The following is a 26,474-nucleotide window of genomic DNA, read 5'->3' as shown; positions in this document are numbered from 1 at the left end:
TTGATCATCTGTCTCGTAACTCATGCGACAATAATAAATGGAAACCCATTAAGTTGGAACATCATCAAAAGTATAAATTTCCAATGCGTTACCATATACTATTAACGCAAGTAAGAAGCATATAAAGTTGTGCTAATATACAAGAAAACACATGAAACTTAAAATATACGTCCATAGACGTTGAAATATATCACACACGACTTCCAAGGCAAGACCTTTGGTTAATATAAATTGGGCACGATGACACCAATACTAATTCTGTCCGTAGAAGAACTACTAATAAAAAAGAAGCACTTTGCCACAAGATCCTACAAACCATCTGAATATCACTAAGGTACGTTGAAACAATACTTCATAACCATAGGTGCACAGACTAATCAGAGTAATGATTATTGGCACTACAAAAGAAGTCATGTACCTTTGCAATTCCCCTATTTCATTTCATTTCATTCGACATTCCTTGGTAATATCACTTAACAACAGCTATCACACGAAATTCCAGATAAAGTTCTTATATTCCTTTCGTTGCAATTCTGACTTCTGCTTATAATAAATTGACTTTCGCGTTTCCACTTCCCTAAAATGATCATCATACCATTAGAATTTCTTTCATAGTAGCGAATATTGATCTATTTCATTTCTTGGTAAATCCACATGTTACGCATGCTCTGTTTGTTGCGAGTATGATTCGCTTGCTTTATGAAGACCACTGGAGGGCTTCATTCGATTTATCAAAACTCAAATATCATTTCGCTTTTTGCACTATGAATCTCATTATTGTAAACCAGTAACTCTTTGATATCAAGTTAATGAATTTTGTTAAACCATTGAGGTAAAAAATTTACATTTTATATATAAAAAAAAATTATATTGAGATATACTCTCATTTGAGTTTATATTTAAGTTATTCATTTTTAGTAATAAATAACAGAAGTGCTAGTATTATTTTTAGATACTAAAGTTATTATCAGGGGCATATATTGAATAGCCTAGCCTTAGTTAGGCATGGACTGACCACCTATGCTTAAACAAGGCAGCATTAACCAATATCCGCCATGATAATGACTAGTTAATTAAGTCCTCATACTTATTTAGTAAATCTTAATTATAAAAATATTTTACTTTGTACTGTAAAGAAAAGACATATTTTCATAGAAATAATATAAGAATTAGAGGGACAAATAAAACTATATAAATAATAATCTATCACATGTTTTGTGGTAACTATGTACCATAACACTCTAGCAAGAAAATAACCATATAAGAATAATATAGTAGTCATCAACTACGTTGGGTTAGGAGAACATTGTAATATATATATATAATAGTCCCCGTTTTCACTTATTTACAACATTTGTAAATACATTCACAATGCTATATGGTTTCAAAATGAAAATCAGTAATCACATAGAATCAACCCATTAAGTGTTATATATTTACAAAATATTTTACAAATACTTTTGTACAATAAATATTTTTACACCTTTATTTACAACTTTCATTTAACGTTATAAATAATAGTGATTTCTGTTAAAATATTTTGTAATGTAATAACTTTATTGCAGTATTTTGTAATATATATTACATAGTAAATATAATTTATTTTACATAATATAGTAAAATACTAAAATAATATTTATTTAAAAGCAGTGACCATTTACATATAATACGTAACAAATAATATATATTACATTTATTTTACAAATATAATATAATGGTTGGTCATGCCACAACAACTTGTTCCTATTATATTTCGATCTCTAGGACATAGTATGAAAAATATGGTCACTAATAATATACTATCACAGTGTTTCACAATTAAAACAACTTGCAACTCTAAACAATAATACACTAACTCTATTGTCTTTTCGTGTATTCTTACAAATCACCCATCTCAGCACATTAATTTTCTCATATCATAATTCAATATTTGACAAATCATTTTTATGCTTTTATTCCATTTTTGAACCTGTCGATTCTAAGTATTCCGCAATTGCCAATCAAAGTAAGCTTTCTTTTGACAAAGAATTTTATTGATCCTAAAAATCCTTCACATTCATTTTTCATATATCTTTTGGCTTGAACCTAATCACCTTGGAAACTATATCATTTCATCTCATTCGTTTGAACTTCTCATCTTTTGAAATATCCAGATTCGCTTCCTTGAAACTTTCAGTTAATTTCGAAAACGGTGAATTTATTCGGTCACCATAATTATTGAATTCTTTCAATCATTACAACACTTTGCAGTATCCGTATAAATTTGTAGCCTGTGCTAATAATAAACCCTATTCATACGTCATTTCGTTTGATTCGTCATTTTAATAAGTCTTGATACAGTTATGTATTCAGACCATGATACACTCAATTCCATTATATTGTCCAGTGTATCCTTACCATTTAAGTAAACGATATTGATTTTCAGTTTAATCATTGACAAATCATTTTTCATACTTCCATTCACAAAATAGAGATTTATCAATTCAGAATCTCCCTCAATTGATCAAAGTAAGTTCTTTTCTGACATCGAATTCTATTGTTTCTACAAAGTCATTTTATTTCAAAATTTCATGCCTATCAAGTATCTTTTGATTCCATCCAATGATATATTGTTAAAAGGAGTAACGTAACCCCTAAAGATATCGTAACCCAAATCTCGAGGACGAGATTTAAAACAAGGTGGGGAGGATGTAACAACCCTCAAAGATAGTCTCGATAACAAACCGTAATCAAAACCAGAAATACATGCGACGAAACTTGTATACTCAATTTGGAAAATTTAGCGGGTAAGGAATCTTGGAGTCCGAAGAACCTAATCACATAAAAATAGTCTTATTAGATTCACAATTGAAAACCAAATTGATTGGAATCAAGACCAAGCATACGCGATAAGTATCGGCACGAAAATCGAGGAAAACGCATGATTGGACGAAAAAGCGGCCAAGGACACGTGTCACGACGAGGCGCCACGTGTCAAGCCTATACCGGACACATGGCAGACCTAGGCTGGGCTGACTCTCTCCGTGATACGCGGAGGGTTACCCCGGTGTCTTCCGCGACTCGCGGGGGGTGCCATTTTGGGGTATATAACAGGCAGCAGTGGGATGAATTCAGTGCACCAGCTTCGATCGAAAATCGATGCTTCTTTCCCCCTTGTTCCGTCGTTCTAATACTAAAACCCCTAAAACCCCGAAACTCTGCTCGTTATTAGGGTAATAACTCTAAATCACTGGTACGATACTCTATCCGATCGATTGAAACTATCCGACAGGATGTTTAAGTGCTATCCTTTGTCATTAGTCGTGATTCCGACAGGATGTTTGAGTACCACCCGAACTCGGGGAATACTCTGTCATCCGTTGTGAATCCGACGGATGTTTAAGTGATTGCACTTTGTCATTCGTTGTGAGGGTTTTATCTCGTGATTATCGTTAAAGTTGAATTGAGTTAATACACTAATACGAGTTCCATTGTATCTAGAAATTAGAACTCGTAAGCAAGGAGTTGCTAGAGTACTTAATAGCTAAGTAAACTTAATAGTTAAATAAACTTAGCAGCTAAGTTAGCTGAGTAGATTAATTAAACTATTAATTAAGTTAAGTATGATTAATTAATCAAGATTAATTAAGTTAATCAAGATTAATTAAGATTAATTAAGCTAAGCAAGATTAATTAAGCTAAGTAAGTTATTTAGTTAAATGGATAAGCAAACTTAATAGTTAAGGAAACTTAATAGTTAAGGAAACTTAATAGTTAAGGAAACTTAATGGTTAAGGAAACTTCCTAGCTAAGGAATAAATCTACCTATAAATAGGAAGCTTAGGATTCATTTTCCTTTGTTCATTTCTTCTATTCTTCTCTCTATACGTTGGTGTTCTAACCAATAATCACCAAAGCGATGTCCTGTCCGATCGATTCAGGAACCATCTAACGAATGCCGAAGTGTTGTACTTTGTGAATTTCGGTAAACGGAATCCAAAGTGTTATACTTTGTGAGTTCGTTAAACGGATGCCAAAGTATTATACTTTGTGAATTCTGTTAAGGTTCGAATCTCGTGACTACCGTTAAGGTTTGATTTGGGTTTTACACAAATGCGTATTCCATTCTGTTAAACTATATGTTTAACTACCAAAAATACCCCCAACTACACACTCACAATCAAACAAACTAATAAATCATCAGAAGATCCAGAATAATAAAGTGCATGCTTAATTATCGGAAGAAGTAGAATCAAGAAGCTTGTTAACTCAATCTTGCATATTTATAAAGTGAGTCATTCTCTTTTTACCAAATATGCTTTACAAAACTCCAAACTATTTTAAGTTATAGTTACAGGGATTAAGTCTATGTAATCACCAAATTACAGCCGGTATGTGGGGTTTTGTATACATTACTTATTTCCCGTCACACTTGGACAACCAGTTAGCCAAGGGGTGATCTGACCACAGTCACAGACACCATTTGGACAACGAGATAGCCAATGGGTAGTCGAGTGACAAGTACTGTGGGTAGTTGGTTTGATATCAGAAACATTGTAATTCCCCTTAATACTGTAAATTATAACAAATCTGTTTTTATAAAACCTGAATGAACTCACTCAGTATTTCCCGCTGACAAAACTTTTTTTTTTAAACGCGTTTCAGGTAATTACAGTAGATGGGAGTAAGAATTGGATCCGGCACTGAAAGACTTCAAGAAGTGGCTTATTAAATAAATCAAATTAAGAAATATTGTTTTTATCAAAAGCTACCTTTGTAAAAATGGAATTTACTCCATCTATTTAAATAAAATCCGGTGTTTCTAAACTCTGATATTTTTCCTAACTCACGGCCCTGATTAAATTTCCGCTGCAATATTTTCAAAAATAACCATTGGTACCGCTTGGCTGCTCGCGACTCCCGATTCCGTCCAGGGTGGGTCAGGGGTCGTGACAGAGTGTGTGTGATTGTGTCTGAGATGAAGTAGATTGTGGGGATGGTTGTGGTGGTGGTTGCGGCGTTCGTGTAGTGATGGTGGTGGGTTTGGATCTTGATGAAACACTGGTTAACACTAGGTTATCCCAGCTGGTCGTCTCGTGAAAGGTGGTTCAATCTCTTTCTTCACTCGCCGTTTAGTTGATCTGTCAAAGAATATCCTGCAAAACAACACCACCGATGACTCAGCACAAGGAGGGGAATAGTGAGGGTTCTCCTTGTGACCACTCTCCGGCGTGAGAATAAGTATTGCTCTAAGGATAAGTGTTTGTTAAAAGTAAGAGAAGGAGAAATCGGATCTTTAAACCTGGAGGTAAAGTCCTCTATTTATAGCCGGAGAATGAAGGAGGAAGAAGAGGCTTGCAAGCTAGCCAGTGCTTGTAACCCTTGTGCAAAATTTCGAGCTTTCAAAAAACTTTTTCTTTGAAAGCAATTCGATAACCAATGCTTAAACGTGATCCGTTTAACGCATCGTACACACCAGAATGAGGACACGAGCTACACGTACCCTAAATACCCTTTACATAACTTAGAAATAAGCTCCGAAGGGTTAGGGACGACGAAAACATGTTTATACAAGTACAAGGACTATTTACGACAAACTACGACAAACTACGAAAATTTGCCGATTCTCGTAGCGACGTACACTCTGGAACAAGAACATAAGATAAACATACCCTAAATATCCCTTACATAGCTTAGAAATAAGTTTTGAGGGGTTCGGCATGTGAAAATACGCTTATTTGATCACAAGGACAAGCGTCAAAACTGCAAAAGTATGCAAATTCGCGCATAATCTGCATTCAGACCATATACGCACAACCAAAATTTTGTAATCATTAAAATATTATATTTTACTGATGGGGATGCAAAACTACCATTCGTTGCGTAATTTGGATCGTTTTCGCATTCGTTCGAATGTTCGTCGTAAGTAACCGCAAAACGCGACCGTACGACCAAACGAACTGACATCCATGATATTTTCAAACATATTTTAAGTCCCCTATGCTTTAACATCCTTATAAAGCCTTGAAAATGGGTTAACGGGGGTTTAACGCGTCGAAAAACAAGTTTTGGAGCTGTAGGGACCATTTCTGCCAACTTTTGAAACTTTTGTCTGAAGTGGCTCACCGGGAGCGACCCACTGAGCTATCTGGCTCGCGGGGGGCGAGAGTCTTCAGACCAGAAGCTTCAAAACAGCTTCCTAGCTGTTGCAACTTGTTTTCCAACCTAGTTCTTGATCTTGTGGGCTATTTTAAGTGTTCTCCAAGGCTATTACTCATGTCCACACACTTGTAGGGCCATGATCCTTCCTTGGAGGCCACACAAAACACTTGGCAAGATCTTGTAAATCCTTGAACACTATAAATACCCAACCATTTTCATTTTTCCAACTTGCTCATTCACTTCTTCTTTCTCATACACTCTAAGTGGAGGCTACCACATTTGTTGGAGGCTTCCTACGTGAGTTTTCTAGTCTTCTTTCCATCCGAGAACACTTGTAAGTGTTCTTCCTAGTCTTGTTTATTTATTTATTTTAAGCTAAAAGTCAAACAGTGTTTGACTTTCGGCTTTGACCATGAATTGGTCAAGACAAAGTTCAATTGAACTTTGCAACGTGATCGCAATCACGATGGTTATAGACCCTTGCGACTATACCTACTAATTACCACATTGACTAGTCGAAGTGACGAGTCAAAGTTTCGGTCAAAATGCACGATTATATGCATTTTACGACAAAACTATTTTCGGGTATCAAAACACTTGTTTTGATACCAAATCAGTTTTCTAACTTAGTTAAACATGTTTAACTCATCACTTCTAGTTTAGTGTTTATTTAGAGTCGTAAGTCAAGCGATCTTAACAATCGCTTAGACTTTCGAACCTGACTCGTTTGGTCGATCATTAGGATCCGACCAAACACATTTTGTGACCATAGTTGTATAGGGAATAACCTCCAGAGGTTATACCTTATGGTCACTTCGTTTGGTTAGTTGTATGATAGGTAGTTTTTATGCCTTAAGAAAATGACAAAAATGTCCTTTTTGCGCATAAATTCAATTTAAGAATATGTAACCTAAATTTTGACACTTAAACTGATATTGCAACATAAATAAACATGTTTAGGCATATAAGACTTATCATAGGACTAGTTTGACCATTCAAACGCGTTTTTACGCAAATGACACGTTAAAGTAGCGTAAACTACCTTAACGGGTCATAACGGATCAAAAGCACTTAGGTTTCATTCCAAATCAGAATGTAGGTTTTGTTAGACCAAATCATATGAGTTCCAACACTCATTTGGTTTACAATAACTCATTCTATCCGATTCCTCGATTTATGTCCCGTTACACTAACATAGTATCCAATACACTAGGAACCACTTCAACACTTGAACTCTTGATCCTTTGAGCTTTGTTATATCATTTGAACAAGACTTATACGCAATCCCAAGTGAGTACATAGACCCCTCTTTTTACGCTTTCTAAATGTTTTGGAGGTGATTATGTGAGTACATAGTCCCCTCTTTTACGTTTTCAAATGTTTTGGGGTGATTCATATGTGTAACCGATTTATTTTCAAATGTATGGCATATATGTGTTTACTAAGTGCTTTTATGTGTATTATTCCGATTATGCAAACACAACGATTATCCAAATCCTTATAGGATCTACCTATCTTCATAGTTAGATTCTTATAGGATATTTGAAGTACAAACTTAGATCTTTCTATCTTCATAGTGAGAATTTAAGAAGTACTTTACAAGATGATGGTTATTGATTATGTGTAGAGATTTGTTGGTGATTTAGATAACGAAACTAGAGTAATACAATAAGGACATGGTGGATACGCTGCTGGCACTTCCTATATATAAGTGTGCTTATTGTATTACCCTTCGTGGCGTTATCCCGAATCACCATTAGGACTTAGGATTTTTGTGACTAAAACCAAAGTATAGTTTGATATACTACCAAATCACAAACCAAAGTATATTTTGATATACTACCAAAGCATAGTTTAATATGCTACCAATGTGATATTGTTTACCAAAGCATAGTTTGATATGCTATTGTTTACCAAAGCATAGTTTGATATGGTATTGTTTACCAAAGCATAGTTTGATATGCTATTCATGTGACATTGTTTACCAAAGTATAGTTTGATATACTACCGATTGATAACCAAACCAAATCCTTGTAGTATCTATCTATCTTTATAGTTAGCTACTCATTGGATGTTTAAAGTACAATTGAAGTGCTTGCTTGGATTCATTGTGTACTTTAATGCGTGTTTACAAGTTGATTGACCAGTTGACGAATTATGTGTTTATGTGGTTAGTTGTGATTTAGATAACGAAACGAGTGTAATACCATAAGAACACGGTGGATACGCTGCTGGTACTTCCTATATATAAGTGTTCTTATTGTATTACTCTTGTAGCGTTATCCAAATCACTTTAGGATTTATGTGTTCAATTGATTCAATGTTCAAGTATCCAAATCCTTGTAGAATCTTCCATATCTTCATATGTTAGATTCTTAGAAGGATATCCAAAGTATTATTATAAATCATTGACTTGATTTTAGTAATACTCACACAAGTTATGACATATTTCAATATTGTTATTATTAATCCTTGATTGGGTTTCTAATAATACACTCACAAGTTTTATGACGATTTCAATGTGATTACAAAGTACAATTTTCAATGGCATAAAAATTACCTAGTAATAATCATATTGCCATATACAAAACTCTTTGTCACAAGTTTTCACAATCAAGATAACGTATTGCAATACTAAACCTTTTGCCATTCTTTGGCTTCAAGATTTCATTTTCAATTGACAACTCTCGTAGTTGTCAAAGTATTGCAATATCAAACTTTTGCCATTCATTTGGCGAATAAAACCTATGTACTCTCCAGCTTCATTGCTTACTCTCATTTTCACATATGTTTCAGGGTTTCAATTATTCAAGCATGCAACGCATAGGACTGCATCCAGGCCTTAGACTTCTTTAATCAAAAGACAATTACATGTACTCTTTGTTTGTAAAACAATGATAACAATAATGAAACAATTTCGTACCAGTTGTTGTGAGCAATTTGTAACGTGACTCCCCGATATTTCTGCCGCGTGTTACGCGATTGGGGTGTTACAGTGCTCGCCAGCTGTCCGACCAGGGAGAATATCCTTTCTGTTCCTTCTGACGTCGTTAGTCCTATAGGTCACGTGGCGCGCGTTATTCGTTCCAGCCGGGCGCCTACTGGTACCGGCTGTCGGCCTATCCTCCAAGGATCTTGTAATCGCAGTTGGCGTCCATCTATTGGTGCCACATGTTGTCCTTTTTGTCTACAGGAGCATCTTCCTTGTCACCATGCGATTTCTTCTAGAAGGTTCCAGAACCTTCTGGATGCGCTCATGTGATGTGGACACCATGTTGGAAAGGTGGTGTGGTTCCCGTGACATGTATACACTGATTTGGGACCATACCGCTTCAGTTTTTTAGAGAGCGAACAGAAAAGGTAACGGTGGTTGTCGTTGGGCAGTGGTGGTTGGTGTGGTGGTGGTGACAGCTTCGTAGGTGGTGGAGCCAGTGGCGGACCCATGATTTTTTTTCGACGGGGTCCATTTTTCTCGGTGTTCAAAAGTTTCATAACAAAACGTTAAAATTTTCGGGTCGGGTCATAGCAAGGTTTGAACTAGATTTAAAAAAAACAGGAAAAACAACCTATATAAGGATTGAACCCATGACCTATTGTTGGTAAAGAGAGGGATTTACCATACCACTACACCAAGTTTCCTTTTCTTTCTATGGTGCCCACCTAATTGTATTTATAGAATCCTTATACAATTTTATATACCGAATCTACTAATTTTTTTAAAAAAAACATTGGTGTACGGGGACCCCGACCCACTCTATGTGAGTCCGCCCTGGGTGGAGGTGAATAAGAACTGTGGCTAAAGCAAACTTAAAACCAGGTAATTGTGTAGCAAACTTAAAACTAGGGGCCATAAAAGGTTTCACTGCAAACAATTAAAAGATAAAAAAAAGCTTCTAAACGTGTTGTGATTTTATTCCTTGCAACTTAGTTCATGCAGCTTTGTGTTTTTTTTAAATCTAGTTCAAACCTCGCTATGACCCGATCTGAACGAGGACCGACCCGAAAATTTTAACGTTTTGTTATGAAACTTTTGAACACCGAGAAAAATGGACCGCGTCAAAAAAAAATCCTGGGTCCGCCACTGGCTTCACCACCTACGAAGCTGTCACCACCACACCAACCACCACCGCCCAACGACAACCACCGTCACCTTTTCTGTTCGCTCTCTAAAAGATCTGAAGCGGTATGGTCCCAATATACATTTAAGATAATTGGAACTTAGAATCGTTTGTTGCATTGAGTAGTCTTATATAAATATATGTAAATGATGTAGGTTAAGATCTAAATTTATAAAGAGAGTTCTTGAGTTAATTGTGAATTTTTTTTACTATATGACTAAAATTCAATAAAAAAAAACTAATGTATCGATTACGTTTTGGTGTTTTTTCTATATCATTTGTTATATTGAATGCACTAAAAACGATCCAGTTACCGCCCCCGTAGCGCGGGGGTCTTATACCACTAGTTCATATAATATAAGCATGTAGGTAGCATGAAAACATTAGGCTATGGGGTATGAGGATGGTGGTGTGTGACTTTGGGTTATGGATTACCACGTAGGATTATGGAACCATCGCTACACCATCTCTCTGTGTAAACCATGGTGGTTCGCATGGTTTAATCTATGGCAACCATGAGTCTTCTTTCAATTAATTAAGGAATTTTGATTGGTGGGGGAGAATAGTTGATGATGGTGGGGTTATGGTCCACACCATAAGGAATTTTGATTGGTGGGGGAGAATAGTGGATGATAGTGGGGGTCATAGTCCACACCACATGGGTGGTGGATTAGGTTAGTGGATCAGGGTAAGGTGACATGACGCTGACGTGAAGGATGGTGGTAATCATTTGGGTCATGACCACACCACGTAACCTTATACACTGAATCTCCATTTAGCGGATATTCCGCTAATTCTTCATGGCTCCCCTTATTCCCACACCCCCTAGATCTTATTTTCACATCCCTAGTGTATACGGGCCGTATACAAAATATACGGCCCGTATCGAATGTTTTTGAATAGGAAAATGCGCAGAGAATGTTTTTTTTTTATTTTATTATATACGGCCCGTATATAGTTATACGAGCCGTATACAAATGTATACGATTTATAAAAAGTATACGGCTCAATTGATTTATTTATGAGGTTTATGATGTTTACCAAATGGATACGGGCCGTATAAATGTATACGAGCCGTATAGATTGATGTTTTTCAATTATCACGTTTTTTCCCGTAAAAACACCATCAATCAAGGGTTTCTAAACTCTTCATCACCTTTAAACAACGTTGATCGGAACACGCCGCTTAAACCATCATTCTAGGGTTTTTAAACTCTTCATCACCTTTAAACAACGTTGATCGGAACACGCCGCTTAAATCGGAGGACAAGTAGAGTAACGTTACCGATCAGTCCGTTGATCAAGTAACTAGCACCTTTAAACAACGTTGATCGGAACACGCCGCTTAAATCGGAGGACAAGTAGAGTAACGTTACCGATCAGTCCATTGATCAAGTAACTAGCAGAAGAACCCGACACAAACAAGTTCTCCACAGTTTGTTATTCAGATCTCTATTCGGTCATCTTTCCAAACTACAACACACGGTAACTTTAAACTTTATAGTGTGTGATTTGACCAGGAGGTGATTTGCTACTTTTAATAAGCTGTCATAGTTGTCAAATTCGATTTCAACAAATCTTTTCATTTTCCTTCAATTTCTAGAACATTCTCCGTAACATGAAGACGTGGCGGGTTCTTCTACTAGTGGTATTTTAATGAAGTATTGAAGATTGAATGTGCAAAACCAACCGTTTTTTACTACGGAAACGGTGGCTATGCGAAATACAAACCCCAACTGTTTTTTACTACGGAAACAGTGGCTATGCGAAATACAAACCGCAACCGTTTTTACTATGGAAACGGTGGCTATGCGAAATACAAACCGCAATCTTTTGTGACTATGGGAAACACAAGTTTTCTTTTTGAGCTTGATGGATGTCCGTTATCTCAGTTGAGGCGGGCATTGTTTAAATCTCAATATAAGTAGATGTTACGTGTAACTTCATTAAACCAAGAACAAAGCCTATTTCGAAACACATGTGTTCGTATCAGCGTTGCTTATCACCCTGTGTGAGCATTGGAAACCCGACAAACAATCTTGACAACTGTGACAGCTTATCTATCTGTGTGTGTCACATCCATCCTGTTATAGCAAGCGATATGATTAATTTTACAGATTTTTTTTTCTAATTAGCGTTGTTAACTACCAAAAGAATGCATACACAAATAGTTCTAGTGGACGAAGCAAAGAGACCGTTGTGTATATTGTGCCTATCTCGGTTGTTCAGTACTTTCGAGATCCATGAGGAAATAATCAAACGGCTTCCAGTAAAATCACTGATTCGATTCCGATCAGTCTCCAAATTATGGAAAGTTGTTGTTGTTATTGTGCCTATCTCAGTTGTTCAGTACTTTCGTGATAATAAAACAAGCAGACATTGATTTTGCCAAGATTGAAGGAAAGAATCTGGCCATAAGCGTTGTGGATTCTCAGCGTTATTCGAATGTAAGTGGATCGGGTTCTGCTAGTTATTCAGAATGTTTCGAATCATCACAGAAGACGTGTCGGGTTCAACTCTCCTATATCAACATACTCTTCTCCAGATGCTTATTTGTTACGAATGACAACTTGAGGGGTCTAGTTAACTTTCAGATTCAGATTCAGGAAGCAGATGATTTGAGCGCAGGAATCAATGCAAAACCCTCACCCTCAAAATCAACCAGAAACCAAAGGAAAAAGGGCAAATAATGGCTGATGGTTCTTCGTTGAGGAAACCAAACGTAGACGGAAATGATAGGCCTGGTAACCGGAAGAGAAAAAACCCTAGTGCATATTCAATCTTCATTGCTTCATTCTGTCACTTTGTGTGTTGACGAAGCTGACAAACACATTGGTATTTTCTCAAAATGTGCAAACTTGAAGAATCTCACATTAAAGGAGTTTGCAACAACGGGATCAGATGATTTGAGTATCTTTCATCCTCGTTTGGCTAATCTTCATTGCTTTATTCTGTCACTTTGTGCGTATGTGCTTGTGCTGTAGAAACCGGTGATGAATTTGTGTATCTAAATCAGGTTCTCTGCCTTAGATCGGTCATTCCTTGTGATACATGAACGTTGTATTCTTGTTTTTCAGAATACTCTTCTAGCAGAACCCGACACGTCTTCTATCATGTGACGGACACAGGTGCAAGAGAATGGCGAGTTATTTTCAGTTATTTCTGTTGATCCACAAATTCCATTGTTTAAATCAGAATCAGGTTCTCAAAACAAGGATCTTTCTAATAGATTAAAGAGAATAAACCAATTTTTACCATTTTTTACCCATAGTATACGGGCCGTATAACAATATACGACCCGTATACATCGTTCGTATACGTTGTATACGATCAGTAGAAAAAAAATTTACCGAGAGTATACAGCCGTATAAACCGTATACGGCCCGTATACATATGGTAAAAAATGGTAAAAACCTCTGTAATCTTTATATAGTGTGTGATTTGACCGGTTGTATTCAGTTATCTCTGTTGAATTTGATTTCAACAAATCTTTTCCTTTTCCTTCAATTTCTAGAACATTCTCCGTAACATGAAGAGAAATCAATTGTATTTTTTTAGTTGCTTCTCTTGTTAAGTTTCTGAACCAACCGAAATCCACAAATTCCAACAGTTACTTCGTTTTTACCGTCCGGTTTCCAAACTCTTTCACTCAAAGTTAATATTCACTGTGGTGGATGCAAGCATAAAGTTAGAAAAATACTCAAGAAGATTGAAGAGTACACAACTGAAGGTTCAGTGCACGAAAAGTTTCTTACGAACGATATGTATCAAGAAGCTCAGTATCAACAACTTGTGAGTGGGAATATGGCTATGAAGAATAGTATGGATAAACAATCACCGGTACGGATTTTGGTGTTTTGGTAGGTTGAAAGAGGTGAATGGTTCTTGTTTTTCCATGTATCAACAATCACCGGACGTGTCATGTTCTTCTGCTTGTGTATGTGCTTGTACTGTAGAAACCGGTGATGAACTTGTGCTGTAGAAACCAGTGATGAACTTGTGTTGTAGAAACCGGTGATGAACTTGTGCTGTAGAAACCGGTGATGAACTTGTGCTGTAGAAACCGGTGATGAACTTGTGTTGTAGAAACCGGTGATGAACTTGTGTTGCATCAACTCTCCTATATCAACATACTCTTCTCCAGACGCTTAGTTGTTATGAATGAAAACTTGAGGGGTCTAGTTAATCTATTACAAGCTACAACACACGATAACTTTACACTTTATATAGTGTGTGATTTGACCGGTTGTATTCAGTTATTTCAGTTGATCCACAAATTCCAACAAATATTTCACTCCAGTAGCTGAAACTAAACGTAGACGGAGATGATAGGCCTGGTAACCGGAAGAGAAAAAACGGCAGTGATTCGGAATGTTTCGAATCATCACAGAAGACGTGTCGGGTTCTTCTGCAGTGATTCGGAATGTTTCGAATCATCACAGAAGACGTGTCGGGTTCTTCTGCTAGTGATTCGGAATGTTTGGAATCATCACAGAAGACGTGTCGGGATGATAGGCGAGTTATTTTCAGTTATTTCTGTTGATCCACAAATTCCATTGTTTAAATTAGAATCAGGTTCTCAAGACAAGGATCGTTCTAATGGATTAAAGAGAATAAACCAATTTTTACCATTTTACCCATAGTATGCGGGCCGTATAACAATATACGACCCATATACAATCATCGTATACATAGTATACGATCGGTAAAAACATTTTTTACCATTCGTATACGGCCATATAAACAGTATACGACCCGTATACACATGGTAAAAAATGGTAATAAGTTGTGGTTCAGCCAAAATGACATCTAGCATTACTAACAATTCAAGTAAGTATCTAACAAATATTTCACTCCAGTAGCTGAAACCAAACGTAGACGGAGATGATAGGCCTGGTAACCGGAAGAGAAAAAACGGCAGTGATTCGGAATGTTTCGAATCATCACAGAAGACGTGTCGAGTTCTTCTGCTAGTGATTTGGAATGTTTCGAATCATCACAGAAGACATGTCGGGTTCTTCTGCTAGTAGTATGAGTCTGAGTCCATTGTGGTTCGTGAATGTTTCGAATCATCACAGAAGACGTGTCGGGTTCTTCTGCTAGTAGTATGAGTCCGAGTCCATGCGACAGACACAATTCTTGCAACTTAAATCCACAATCAACGTATACAGATGCAAGAGAATGGCGAGTTATCTAAAATTTTGAAAATTCAGGTTTACCTTGTTAGTTTCTCAAAACACTAATAAACATCTGCTTCCTGAATCTGAATCAGAATGTTAACTCTTTCACTCATCAACATCGAGGGTTGTATCGGAATCAGGCGTTGGAAGGATTGTAGTAGTAGGACATTGGTACCACTGTGAAAGTTGCATCAGGAAGCTCAACTTTAACGGACCGGTTATTCGACCGAGTAATCAATTGTATTTTTTTTAGTTGATTCTCTTGTTAAATTTTTCTGATCCAACCGAAATCCACAAATTCAAGTCAAGGATCATTCTAATAGATTAATGAGAATAAACCCCCGTTTCTTCATCTTCATCTTCATCTTCAAGAACAATGATGAACAGATGATGTTGGGAATTAAACGCATGTACGTGACAAAACAAGGATCGTTCTAATAGATTAAAGAGAATAAAGCAAGGATGTTGTGAATTCGCATAAACATATATTCGTTTCATAACCTCCTGCTATAAATCAACCACAACTGACAAAGAGCCTGTATTAGAAACCATCCTATGTCTTTTACCAACCGAAGAGGCAGCAAGGACAAATAATACCTCATTTGTCGAGAAACCATATTGTCAAGAAACTAACATCTTTTACTCATAAACCCTTGAATCCCAACGCTTCTCTAAAAGAGCCTGTATTAGAAACCATCCTTTGTCTTTTACCAACCGAAGAGGCAGCAATGACAGATAATACTTCATTTGTCGAGAAACCATATTGTCAAGAAACTAACATCTTTTAATACTTCATTTGTAACCGTAAGGATGATGCAAATTTGTACGTAAAGATCTCTACACAAACTCTTCTACATCTTTTAACCAATTGTCCATCACTTAAGACCTTGAAAGATTTGTTGAAATCGAAGAAAAGAGTAACTAGCAGAAGACGTGTAAGGTTCTTCCAACAAACTGTGTATGTGCTTGTGCTGTAGAAACCGGTGATGAATTTGTGTATCTAAATCAGGTTCTCTGCCTTAGATCGGTCATTCCTTGTGATACATGAACGTTGTATTCTTGTCTTTCAGAAGAGTTGGTATTGAACCAAGAATACTTCAAACATTCTAAACCCTACTTGGAAACAAACCAACAAAATCTTCTACATCTTTTAACCAATTGTCCATCACTTAAGACCTTGAAACATTCACGAACCATAATGGACTCAGACTCATACTACTCACCCTCCCCTGAGGAAAAGTTTTCCCGACGACTCAAGACAAAGCAGTTGGTTTGGGTTCATATCACCCTGTGTAATCATTGCATTACATCCCCGTTGAAAACAAGTGATTAAAACGCTTCTCCTTACAACTCTCATCAAATGCCTCACCCTTCCTTTTTATTACAGTCATACTTGTTAAAGTTTTATTTTTTTCTACTTTTAGAAAGCTTTGACCACCTAACGACTGTAAAATGTCTCGTGTGATTGACACCTTAAATCCATTAAATACTTTGGGTAAAATCTAATTTCTTTTCATACGGGCCGTATAACTGTATACGGCCCGTATAAATTACTCGTATCCATTGTATACGACCAGGCAAATTATTTACACATGGTGTATACGGGCCGTATACAGTTATACGGCCGTATGGAATGAAAAAAAAACTGACAAAGTCTAAAGGCACAGACTTTGTTAGTTTTATTTTATTATATACGGGCCGTATAACTGTATACGGCCCGTATACATGTAAATAAGATTTTAGCATGTATTAATATTAGGACCCTTCTTCATTTAGCTGATAAACGTATCAGCTAATTACATAAAGTCATCCCCATCCGTTAAACTCATTGATTATCACTCACTGTTCATTACTATTTACTATCAGTGTCACATTGCCACCATCTCCATCATTCAATATATGTTTTACTCATCGTTCATCATTTACTCCTTATTTATATTTTGTAATACTTTTAATTCTTATTAAAAATAAAATATAAAAGATTGATTAATATTAATAATTAATAATTTAGAATTTAAAGAACTACATCTCTTGAAAATAATATATGACTGCACATTCATTGTGAATACACAGTTCTCACATGTGATACAATACATTCACCTATCATACAAAAATCTAGAAACCATTAGACCAGAAGGAACAGAGTACAAAACTATTGGTATTGGAACACAACATATAATCAAAACTACAACTACAACTACAAATAGAAGTCAGTTACAAATGGATTAATTACCAAAAAGTAACAAAAAAAGGGGAAAACCAGAAACCAAAAAAGTAGCATATCTTCCCTTTATACACTTGTTCTTCTCATCCCCTATGCACCCAATACCATGTTAAAGTATAGCAAACAAAGAGGCTAATGCCCCTCAAAAAGGTTACAAGTAAAGTCTTACTCTTTGCTCTTCTCTTTCTTCGTCACCCGAATCAGACTCCCTCTGCTCTATACATCGCTTATATGGTACAAACCCCTTTATACACGCGTCTTTCTTCTTGTTTTCGCTTCTATGTTGCTTAGTAAACGCTGATCTTTCACTTGCTACCAGCAAAAACGGTTTCTTTTCGTGCACTCCACTTTCAGGGTCACACATGGTTGAACTCGTTAATGAACCCTCAATTTGCATTTCTGAACCACTTTGCTTTGTGGGTTTGACCGGATTACACGGTTGAGCCACAGGGTAAGGTAGACCCCACCAAGGTGCCATGGAAGTGGAAGATCCGGAACATTCATCAAGAAACTGCATGTAGTACACAGGTGCTCCACACGGTAAAGGGCTAACTGGTATCAAGTTCTGTGGAACCAAAGTTACGATATTGCCCTCACGTGGGTCAACCATGTCACTTGGGTAGGTATCGGTTACCACAACTGTCTTCCCAAAAAGCTTCAAACTTTGTGTGGATCCAACTTCGGGTGAACTTTCTTTTTCTTCACCACAAGATTCAACTTTCTTCACCATTGGAGGCGAAGATTCATTTTCTTCCGGTGAGAGATCAGGTTTCACACCGTCAGCAGACGAACCCGAGTTTGGTGAACCCGAATCACCAAGCCCAAAAATACTTGAACCACCAGTGGGTAAAACCGAAGTTGGGGACTGGTTTTCTTGATCCGACCCAGATGAATTTGGTGAAGTTGACCTCTCGTGTTGACCTCCCATTTTAAGTGGAGCCGAAAGCTTACGAGGGTAAGGGTGCATCGGCTTCCGTTTCGGTCTAGGAGGTGGGATCTCAATAGGTTTCACCTCACTTGCATCACCACTAGTCGACTCGCGAACCACCTAAACATTTAAAAATATAAAAAAGATGAGCGAAATATCACCAATGGAATTTTCAGGGACGTATAGAACAGCAGTAGACCTTAGAGAAAAACTTTTGGGCATGACTTCTAATTTGAACCGCAGTTTTCGTGCCAACGTGTTCTGCAAATAAGGTAGTGTTTGATTTCAAGTTTCTATGTTTGAATTCCTACTAAAACTAACAGTTGATTAAAGATGAACTGTAAATACCTTCGATTCGACGCCAAGCTCGGCCGTGTAGCTTTAACGCTTCAAGAAATCTGTTATGCTCTTCTTCAGTCCACTTTTCCCTTTGTTTTGTGATCGTGTACGGTTTTCTAACCTATTTGACAGTAAAAGCAACAACATAAGAACACAAATCAAGAAAATTGTATACGATAATTCCTGTTTAGAGCAGCGAGAGAAAAGAAACCTTGGGGGCATAAGCGTCAGCTGAGGTAAATTGGTTGCTCTTAATGGCATTCGACACAGAACCTTCACTAAGATCCTACATTCAACAAGAAACAATACATCAAGATCAAAACAAGAGTAGTTTCAAATCAAGTTCATCCCTTTCTTACAAGTTACAACCATAAATCAACCCTCCCAAAATCCCCCTTCTACCCCTGATGTACATTCCTCTACACTTTCAGCTCAAAGATATCATTCTAACTAAGGGAACCACAATTTCATACCATAAATTCATCATGATCCCCTAACTAAACTAACAATCAACCATAATGGCAATAAATGATTAGCAAAATAATCCATATTTGAAGAATCATCAAACTACCAAAATAATCCATCAAACCTCAAGAATCAATTTAATCAATCACCTACCAGCAATAGGAAATAATAAACAAGAATACATGAATACACTACACAAATTTTAGGTTTCTTTTATTTTAATATTTTTATATAACTATTGCCTCAGTCAAACCTCATTCAATAACTACTCTGTTTTCTTGTAGTATAATAAATTTATTACCTTCTTATAATTATATAATTACTATTCATCTAAATAGGTTATTAACAAACAAAACCCTATTTTATCCCAAACAACCAAATTAAGAGCAAAAACTATATAAAAATCCAATTAACTGCAGGATTAAACTAAACTAACAATTAATCTTAATGACCATAATTAATTACCACACATATTTGAAGAATCATCAAATTACCAAAATTATCCATAACCTTCCAAGTATGACTTTTACCAATCACCTACCAACAATACAAAATTATAACATCTACACAAATTTTATGTTTTTTTTTTTTTTTTTTTTTTTTTTTTTTTTTTTTTTTTTTTTTTTTACTTTTTACATAACCTATGTCTCAGACTCTCAGTTAAACCTCATTCAATTAACTACTCTGTTTTTCTTTTCTTTTTTTTTTTTTTTTGTGGCATAGTAAATTAATTACTCTCTAATAACTATTCATCTAACTAATTTATCAACAGAACATACTAAAATCAATAGCCAAAAATAATAATAAATTAAACTATATAAAAATCCAAATAATTAAAAATATATATATATATATTTCAGACAAACCTCAGCCATGCTTTCACACACCATAGAATTCACCAATCTCCACAGCTTCGTTTACAAACACCTCAACCGAAACGAATTAACAAACAAATTCATAAAACCACCATCCCTGGATCTAAACAAATCATCAAAATTTGAAACAAATCGAACTTTTCTATTCAATCACGCCTCAATCGAACCACCAATATTACAGATCCGAAAACGAAACCCTAAAACGTCAAAAACACCTATATGTTTCAATAAACTGCAAAAATGTGAAAAATTAGGGTTCGGAACCGGTAGAAAAAAATACGGTTTTCAGTGACCGGTGACGACGGCGATCTGCGGTGAAACGATCGGGAAACCTAGAGAGAGAAGATTCTAGAGAGAGAGAGAAAGAGATGAACAGAGGAGTGTTGTTTGTGTTGAAACTGAAATCAAAGATATGAACATGAAGAAGGTGCCACGTCGGATAATAATTTAATACTTTTTCTGATATATTTTTATATTTTTTTATTTTTCTTTTTTTAGGAACGATCTAGAAGTAATGGACTTTTGTGGCTCACAATGAAAGAAGGGTCTGGACACGTGGCGGTCGATTGTCATATTGTTGAAACGACGGCGTTTTCTCAGAAGTGGATAACTAAAGGATTAATGTACAATTTTTTATGCAGGATGTACAAGTGGTTTGAGAAATGTTTTTTCTATTTTTTTTATGTTTGGATGGTGAATTTGGGAAATAAAAAAACTGGCGCGTTTATGTTTGGGTGGTGAATTTGGGAAATAAAAAAACTGGCGCGTGTTAAGGAGATAAGTGTGGCCCCCACGAGAAGTTGTTGGTATACGTGTCAAGATTCTTGTGGTTTGTACGAGTTTTTACAAAGATTTACAAAGATCTAAATGTATTGCTTTTTGGATCATATTTTCAGTATTTTTTTTCTTGAAATAAAGCTAGTTCATATACAAGTGGTTGGACTTGATGTTTTAGATTGTATTTAGGCTTTTTGTTTGTTTTGGGGCCTTTTTTTCGGTATGTTTTCAGCCTCTGGCTGGCTCTTTATATATATATATATATAAAGTGATTGCGGTTAAAAAAAAAGTTCATATACATAGATTCTCTTACAAAAGAAAACATGATTATGTATAAAGATTTTATTCTAACATATATGGTCACCTGGGTAGGGTTGTTGACGAGTCGAGTTGAATCGAGCGAACCTTTACTTATGTTTGGCTCGTTTACAAACCGAACCGAGCGGGGCGGCTCATTTAAAACCGAGCCTCAAATCAAGCGAGTATTTTCCGAGCAGTAAATATTCCGAGCGAGCGTCGAGCGAAGTTCGAGCGATTCGGACAACCGTGTCGCCCGATTTAAATTTCCTAAGAGAGATAGTAACAATGTTGGGTCTCAAGTTTTTGTGTCTTTAAAAACAGGCACATTTCATGGTATAATAATATTCTTATGAATAACAATTTTGTGGCCGACGAGGCGATGATCATATTGCAAGAACAATGACGTCGAGAGCAGGAGACGATCGACTTACGGTAACGACATGAAACATTGAGGCAATGAGTAGACTGTCATTTATTGGTTTAGGGTTTAACTTTTAGATTTAGGGGGTGTTTGGCTAAGCATATGAAACTCCTTATTGACTTTTTGGAAAAGTCAGGATGGAGTGACTTTTTGGAAAAGTCATTTTTCCCCTCATATACATCCTCATTGCCAAACATCTTTTTGGAGCTTATGACTTTTAAAAAAGCCAACAAGTCAATAAGTTGTTTCAAAAAGCTTAGCCAAACATGCCCTTAATATTATTTTTTTATTGGCATAATTGGGCTAGTGCGTATAGATATAGTTGTAAATTTGTATATAGTGGACCAAAATCTAATAGAGTGGTGTATATAAAACAATAAATTTAATTTATATTTAAGTATATATGTATGTGTGTATGTATATAGGTGTGTGTGTGTATATATGTATAATTTATATTTGTGTATGATGTGCGTTGGTGTGTATATGTTTTTTTATATATTTTAAGCCCTTTTTACACTTTAGCCAAGTTTTAAATTTATAAAACACAATATTTACTAACACTAAACACGCATATGGGCAAGTGCACCCATCGTGAACGTAGTACAGTGTTGGTAAGATACCGAGGTCGTCCAAGGACACAAGAGCTTTTAGTACCGGTTTATCCTCAACGTCTAATCAAATCAAAATGTTAGAAAAAGATTTTTTTTTAACTAAGAAAATAGAACTAACTAAATGCTGAAAAATAAAATAAAAATAAAAACAGATAGACAAGATGAATCACTTGGATCCGACTCGTGTGTTAGTATAACCTTTGATTATTTTTGCACTTTTGCACTTGTTTAAGAGATTATCTTAGTTATTGTAGTAGGCCCCTCTTTTGAAGGCGACGTTACCCTCAACCCAGTAGTTTGAGTCAGCAAGGATACAATCCTAAAGGGTCGGATTATTGAAAGATAATTAATTAAGTTATTAATGCAAATTATGGTAGGCCCCTCTTTTGGAGGTGACGTTACTCTCGACTAAGTAGTCTGAGTCAGCAGGGATACAATCCTAAATAGCCGGGTTATAGTATTAATAGTAGTTAACTTATGAGGGGATCAAAGAGTTTGGACCCCCGCCATCCAATACATTTGGGTATTGAAGAAGGTCCTACTAATTTGACCCAGGTCCCTTGCAGGACCTCTAAACGCTGAACAAGGGCAAGACCCTTACCAAACCGTTCTCTTAACCCCCGACCAGGTAGCCAACATACCTCCATATAGACCATGGAGATATGAATGGTGAAAAACTTTTATTTTATATAGACAGTAAAATAATGCCAAGACACCACGGACAAACGATAAGGAAGAATCACATTCAACATAAGAAACTAGTTATTAAAGTCATTAATACAAAACTAATTAAGAAGTGCAAAAGATTAAAAATAAAAAGTATTATACTAAACACTTGTCTTCACCAAGTGATGTAAGAGACTTAGGCAAACATGGCCTTGATTGTCAAGAACTCTTACGATCAATCTTGGATCCCGAGACGACTCACACACTCTATGATGGACAATGGATGATGGTGGTGGATGATGGTGTTGTGATGGTGGTGGGTGGTGGATGAAGTGTGAGAGAGGTGGTGTGCCAAGGGATGAGTTGCAATGGATCCAAGCACTCCTATTTATAGGCTGAACAGAAGCCTGGGCACGGCCCTGTGTCCGCTGGGCACGGCCCCGTGCCCGTCTGACACTATCTCTCCTCATTAATTGTAATTCGCAATTACAATTAATGCGCCTGCAGTACTTTGGGCACGCCCCCGTGTTCACTGGGCACGGCCCCGTGGTGAGCAATAGAAGCTTCTACAAGTTTGTCTTTTCTGCTGCTTCTTGGGCACGGCCCCGTGCTCGCTGAGCACGGGGCGTGTTCAGTCTTCTGTTTTCTCTGTTTTGCTTGGGAGGATGCTGTCGAGGGGTTGGGCAGTCCACTTTTGTTCCCTTTCTTGTATTTATGTTAGATTTAGCTGTCTTTTTGATTCTTTTGTTAATTTGAGCTCATTTAATCCTGAAAATACAAAAGGAAGACAAAAATGCACTTTTTCCAACATTAGTACTTAAAAAAAGGGTTAGTTTTATGCCTCATTTGATGTAGTTTATATGTTGCATTTTACACACATCAGTGTGTTAGGTTCATTTGTGAATAACCCTCTTGATTGTGAACACTAGTCAACTAATCCTAGCCCTTGATTATCAATACACAAGTGAAAACACAAGTATAAATCAATGGCCATGATTTGATGATGAAAATACACTGGTGTATTATACGATTTGATGATGTAAATCAATGACCAGAATTTGTTCACTCAGTTCACAAATACACTAGTGTTCACTCTAGAATCCCACCCTATATATATGTGTATATGTATATATATATATATACTAATTAAAAATAATAATTCGAGCCCAACCGAGCCAAGCGGACCTTTGCTCATGCTTGGCTCATTTACAAACCGAACCAAGCAGAGCGGCTCGTCTACAACCGAGCGTTAAACCGAACGAGCATTTTCTGAGCAATTTCCGAACGAACGGAGAGCGAGCGACGAGCGGTTTGAACGACCCTACACCTGGGGCACCCCGTATTCGCTCGGAAACAACGTCATCAATGATTCGGGTAAGGGGTTTCAGGTATGCACATCGGGTGATACATACAGATTTGGAGAGTGGGTGTGTAATGACATTATAGTCGTTGGGATTTAAAAGAAAAAATCAAAATTAAAACTCTATATACCACAAATTTTTACATAATTCTACCTCTTTTTTTCCTCTATATACCAATTTTTTTACACAAATTCTTCGACATTTATTTTTATACTACAAGATGGATGATGGTCTTAGAGTATACATTCCCCACTCTCAAGCGATAATCGCCTACAATTTCTCATGGACCTCATCGAGCAAGCCCAACATGAAGAAACGACAACATCTATCAAAAGATATGTCAACAGGTTATAGTTTGAAGGGGAACTTACGAAAATGAAAGTAGGCTCCTTTGTTCTTGACAAGTCCCCATCCCTAAAACATAAGTTGAGTGTTATCTTCCCTAAGGGTTGTACCTTTTCCCAGGTGAAGTTTCTGAGGTACGTATTAGTGGCTTGTAGACGAGCTTTTGTTTCACTTTTGAGTTGGTATAAGCATCTTTGGTACATGATGTTGGAAGTGGCCCCTAGATCCATATACACCCTGTCGAGGAAGATACCTTCCATTTTAGCTTCCACGATGATGGGGTGCTCCTGCTTATCGTTTGGATCCATAGGGGGAAAGCAAATGAAGTGTTGGTTCCATGGTATGGTCGTCCTCCTTTTCCCTTCTTGTTTGTTTTCCGACCATACCATGTTTATGCTAACTTCTTTCTTCCCCTCCTTCTTGTCTTTTATTTCCTTCACCAAGTGAGCCAGCTCCCCTGACTTGACAACTTCTTTTATCATCTTTTTCAACTAATAGCAATCATTTGTGTGGTGCCCTGTGTCGTTATGGAAGGGACAAAATTTACTCGCATCTCTTTTGCTAGCAGCTTTGGACAGAGGTCGGGGAGGTCGAAAGTTGTACTTGACTTCCTCTGTTGACAAGATTTCTTGGGGTGTTTTGGTAAGGAGGATGAAGATCTGCTTGTCTTTATCTTGATTTCTATTTGGCCGAGGAGACCTTTTTCTATCTTCGAATCTTCTTCTTTCGTAGGGCCTGAATGGTCGTCGATCTACGAAGGGTTGAAATCTCGACCTCTTGTTCGGGGGAGGTGGCTCTCTCCAGCTTCCTTGTTCTCTCTTTCTGGATGCTTGTTTTTCCAAGGCTTCCCCACCCTTCAAGAACGATTCTGCCCTTTCGAAAGCTTCTTCCATCGTTTTAGGGTTGTTTTCATGGAACCTCCTAAGCAGCTTTTTGGGCTTTATAGCATTCATGAAGGAAGACACCCTCATCTTTTTAGTTGCCCCACTATACATCAAACCTTCCATTTTAAACCTTTCTATGAAGGCCCGGAAGACTTCATGGTCTTTCTGTTGGATCTGATGCATGACGGTGGCATCCCTGGTACATCTCTTTTGAGGGGTGAAGTTTGCTAAGAAGCTTTTATACAGGTCGTCGAAGGACTTTATGATTCTGGTGGGGAGCCCACAGAACCACAATCTAGCTGGCCCAATGAGGGTTTGCATAAACATATGACAGTATTCAGCGTTATTCCAACGCTCAACAGTAGCAGCTCCCGTGAAGACCCGGAGATGGTCCTCGGGATCTTCTAGACCGTCGTATGTCTTAACATTCGATGGCATCTTTATCTTTGTTTGAAAGACATAGTTGGCTATATCTTCAGAGAAACTGGATAATGAGCTTGGTTTGTAAGGCATGGAAGGTATATCAAGATTTACCCCTGCCCCACTCGTACTGGTACCCGCTTGAACGTTTGGTTAGGCTTGAGCTTGTGGCCCAACCTGGGCAGCTTGCCACATCTAGCTTCCTGCAAGCTGCTAATTTAGTATGGGCCAGGAGAGCCGCCATTTGAGGATATTGAGCACCATGCAAGGGGAAACCTTGTTGGAGGCTCGAAAATGGCGATAAGCTTGCAGCTACAGCTCTGCTGGCTAAGGGTAATGATCGAAGGGCTTCTTCGAAGGTCGTCTGTGGGGGCGGGGTAACCGTTTATGCCTGTTGGAGGAGCTGCTCAACAGTATAC

The 26,474-nt window shown here is 37.1% G+C and overlaps 2 protein-coding genes across 2 annotated transcripts; both read right to left on the bottom strand.

Annotated features, from left to right (window-relative positions):
* Window positions 1-17,470: 17,470 nt before the first annotated feature.
* On the bottom strand, window positions 17,471-20,670 carry LOC110911838 (protein REVEILLE 2). The gene is made up of 5 exons (XM_022156487.2): window positions 20,262-20,670; window positions 19,142-19,216; window positions 18,940-19,051; window positions 18,791-18,852; window positions 17,471-18,711 (listed from the first exon to the last, which is right to left on the bottom strand). The coding sequence occupies exons 1-5, from the start codon at window positions 20,283-20,285 to the stop codon at window positions 17,815-17,817; spliced, it is 1,170 nt and encodes a 389-aa protein (XP_022012179.1). The 5' UTR covers window positions 20,286-20,670; the 3' UTR covers window positions 17,471-17,814.
* A 4,572-nt stretch (window positions 20,671-25,242) lies between these two features.
* On the bottom strand, window positions 25,243-26,148 carry LOC110913844. The gene has a single exon (XM_022158662.1). The coding sequence runs from the start codon at window positions 26,146-26,148 to the stop codon at window positions 25,243-25,245; it is 906 nt and encodes a 301-aa protein (XP_022014354.1).
* Between the last annotated feature and the right edge of the window lie 326 nt (window positions 26,149-26,474).

The sequence above is a fragment of the Helianthus annuus genome, chromosome 15 (assembly GCF_002127325.2).
Source record: "Helianthus annuus cultivar XRQ/B chromosome 15, HanXRQr2.0-SUNRISE, whole genome shotgun sequence".
NCBI classification, from domain to species: Eukaryota; Viridiplantae; Streptophyta; class Magnoliopsida; order Asterales; family Asteraceae; genus Helianthus; species Helianthus annuus.
The sequence above is the reverse complement of the archived record's forward strand: the minus strand, read 5'-3'. Positions and strand labels throughout refer to the sequence as shown.

Bases quoted from the DNA above. Each gene is read 5' to 3' on its own strand.
- LOC110911838 (XM_022156487.2), bottom strand. From the start codon at position 20,285: ATGGTGTGTGAAAGCATGGCTGAG. The intron at 19,217-20,261 runs GTTTGTCTGAAA...TGTTGAATGTAG, and splicing joins TGTGTGAAAGCATGGCTGAG to GATCTTAGTGAAGGTTCTGT. The intron at 18,853-18,939 runs GTATTTACAGTT...CCTTATTTGCAG, and splicing joins AGCTTGGCGTCGAATCGAAG to AACACGTTGGCACGAAAACT.
- LOC110913844 (XM_022158662.1), bottom strand. From the start codon at position 26,148: ATGCCTTACAAACCAAGCTCATTATCCAGTTTCTCTGAAGATATAGCC.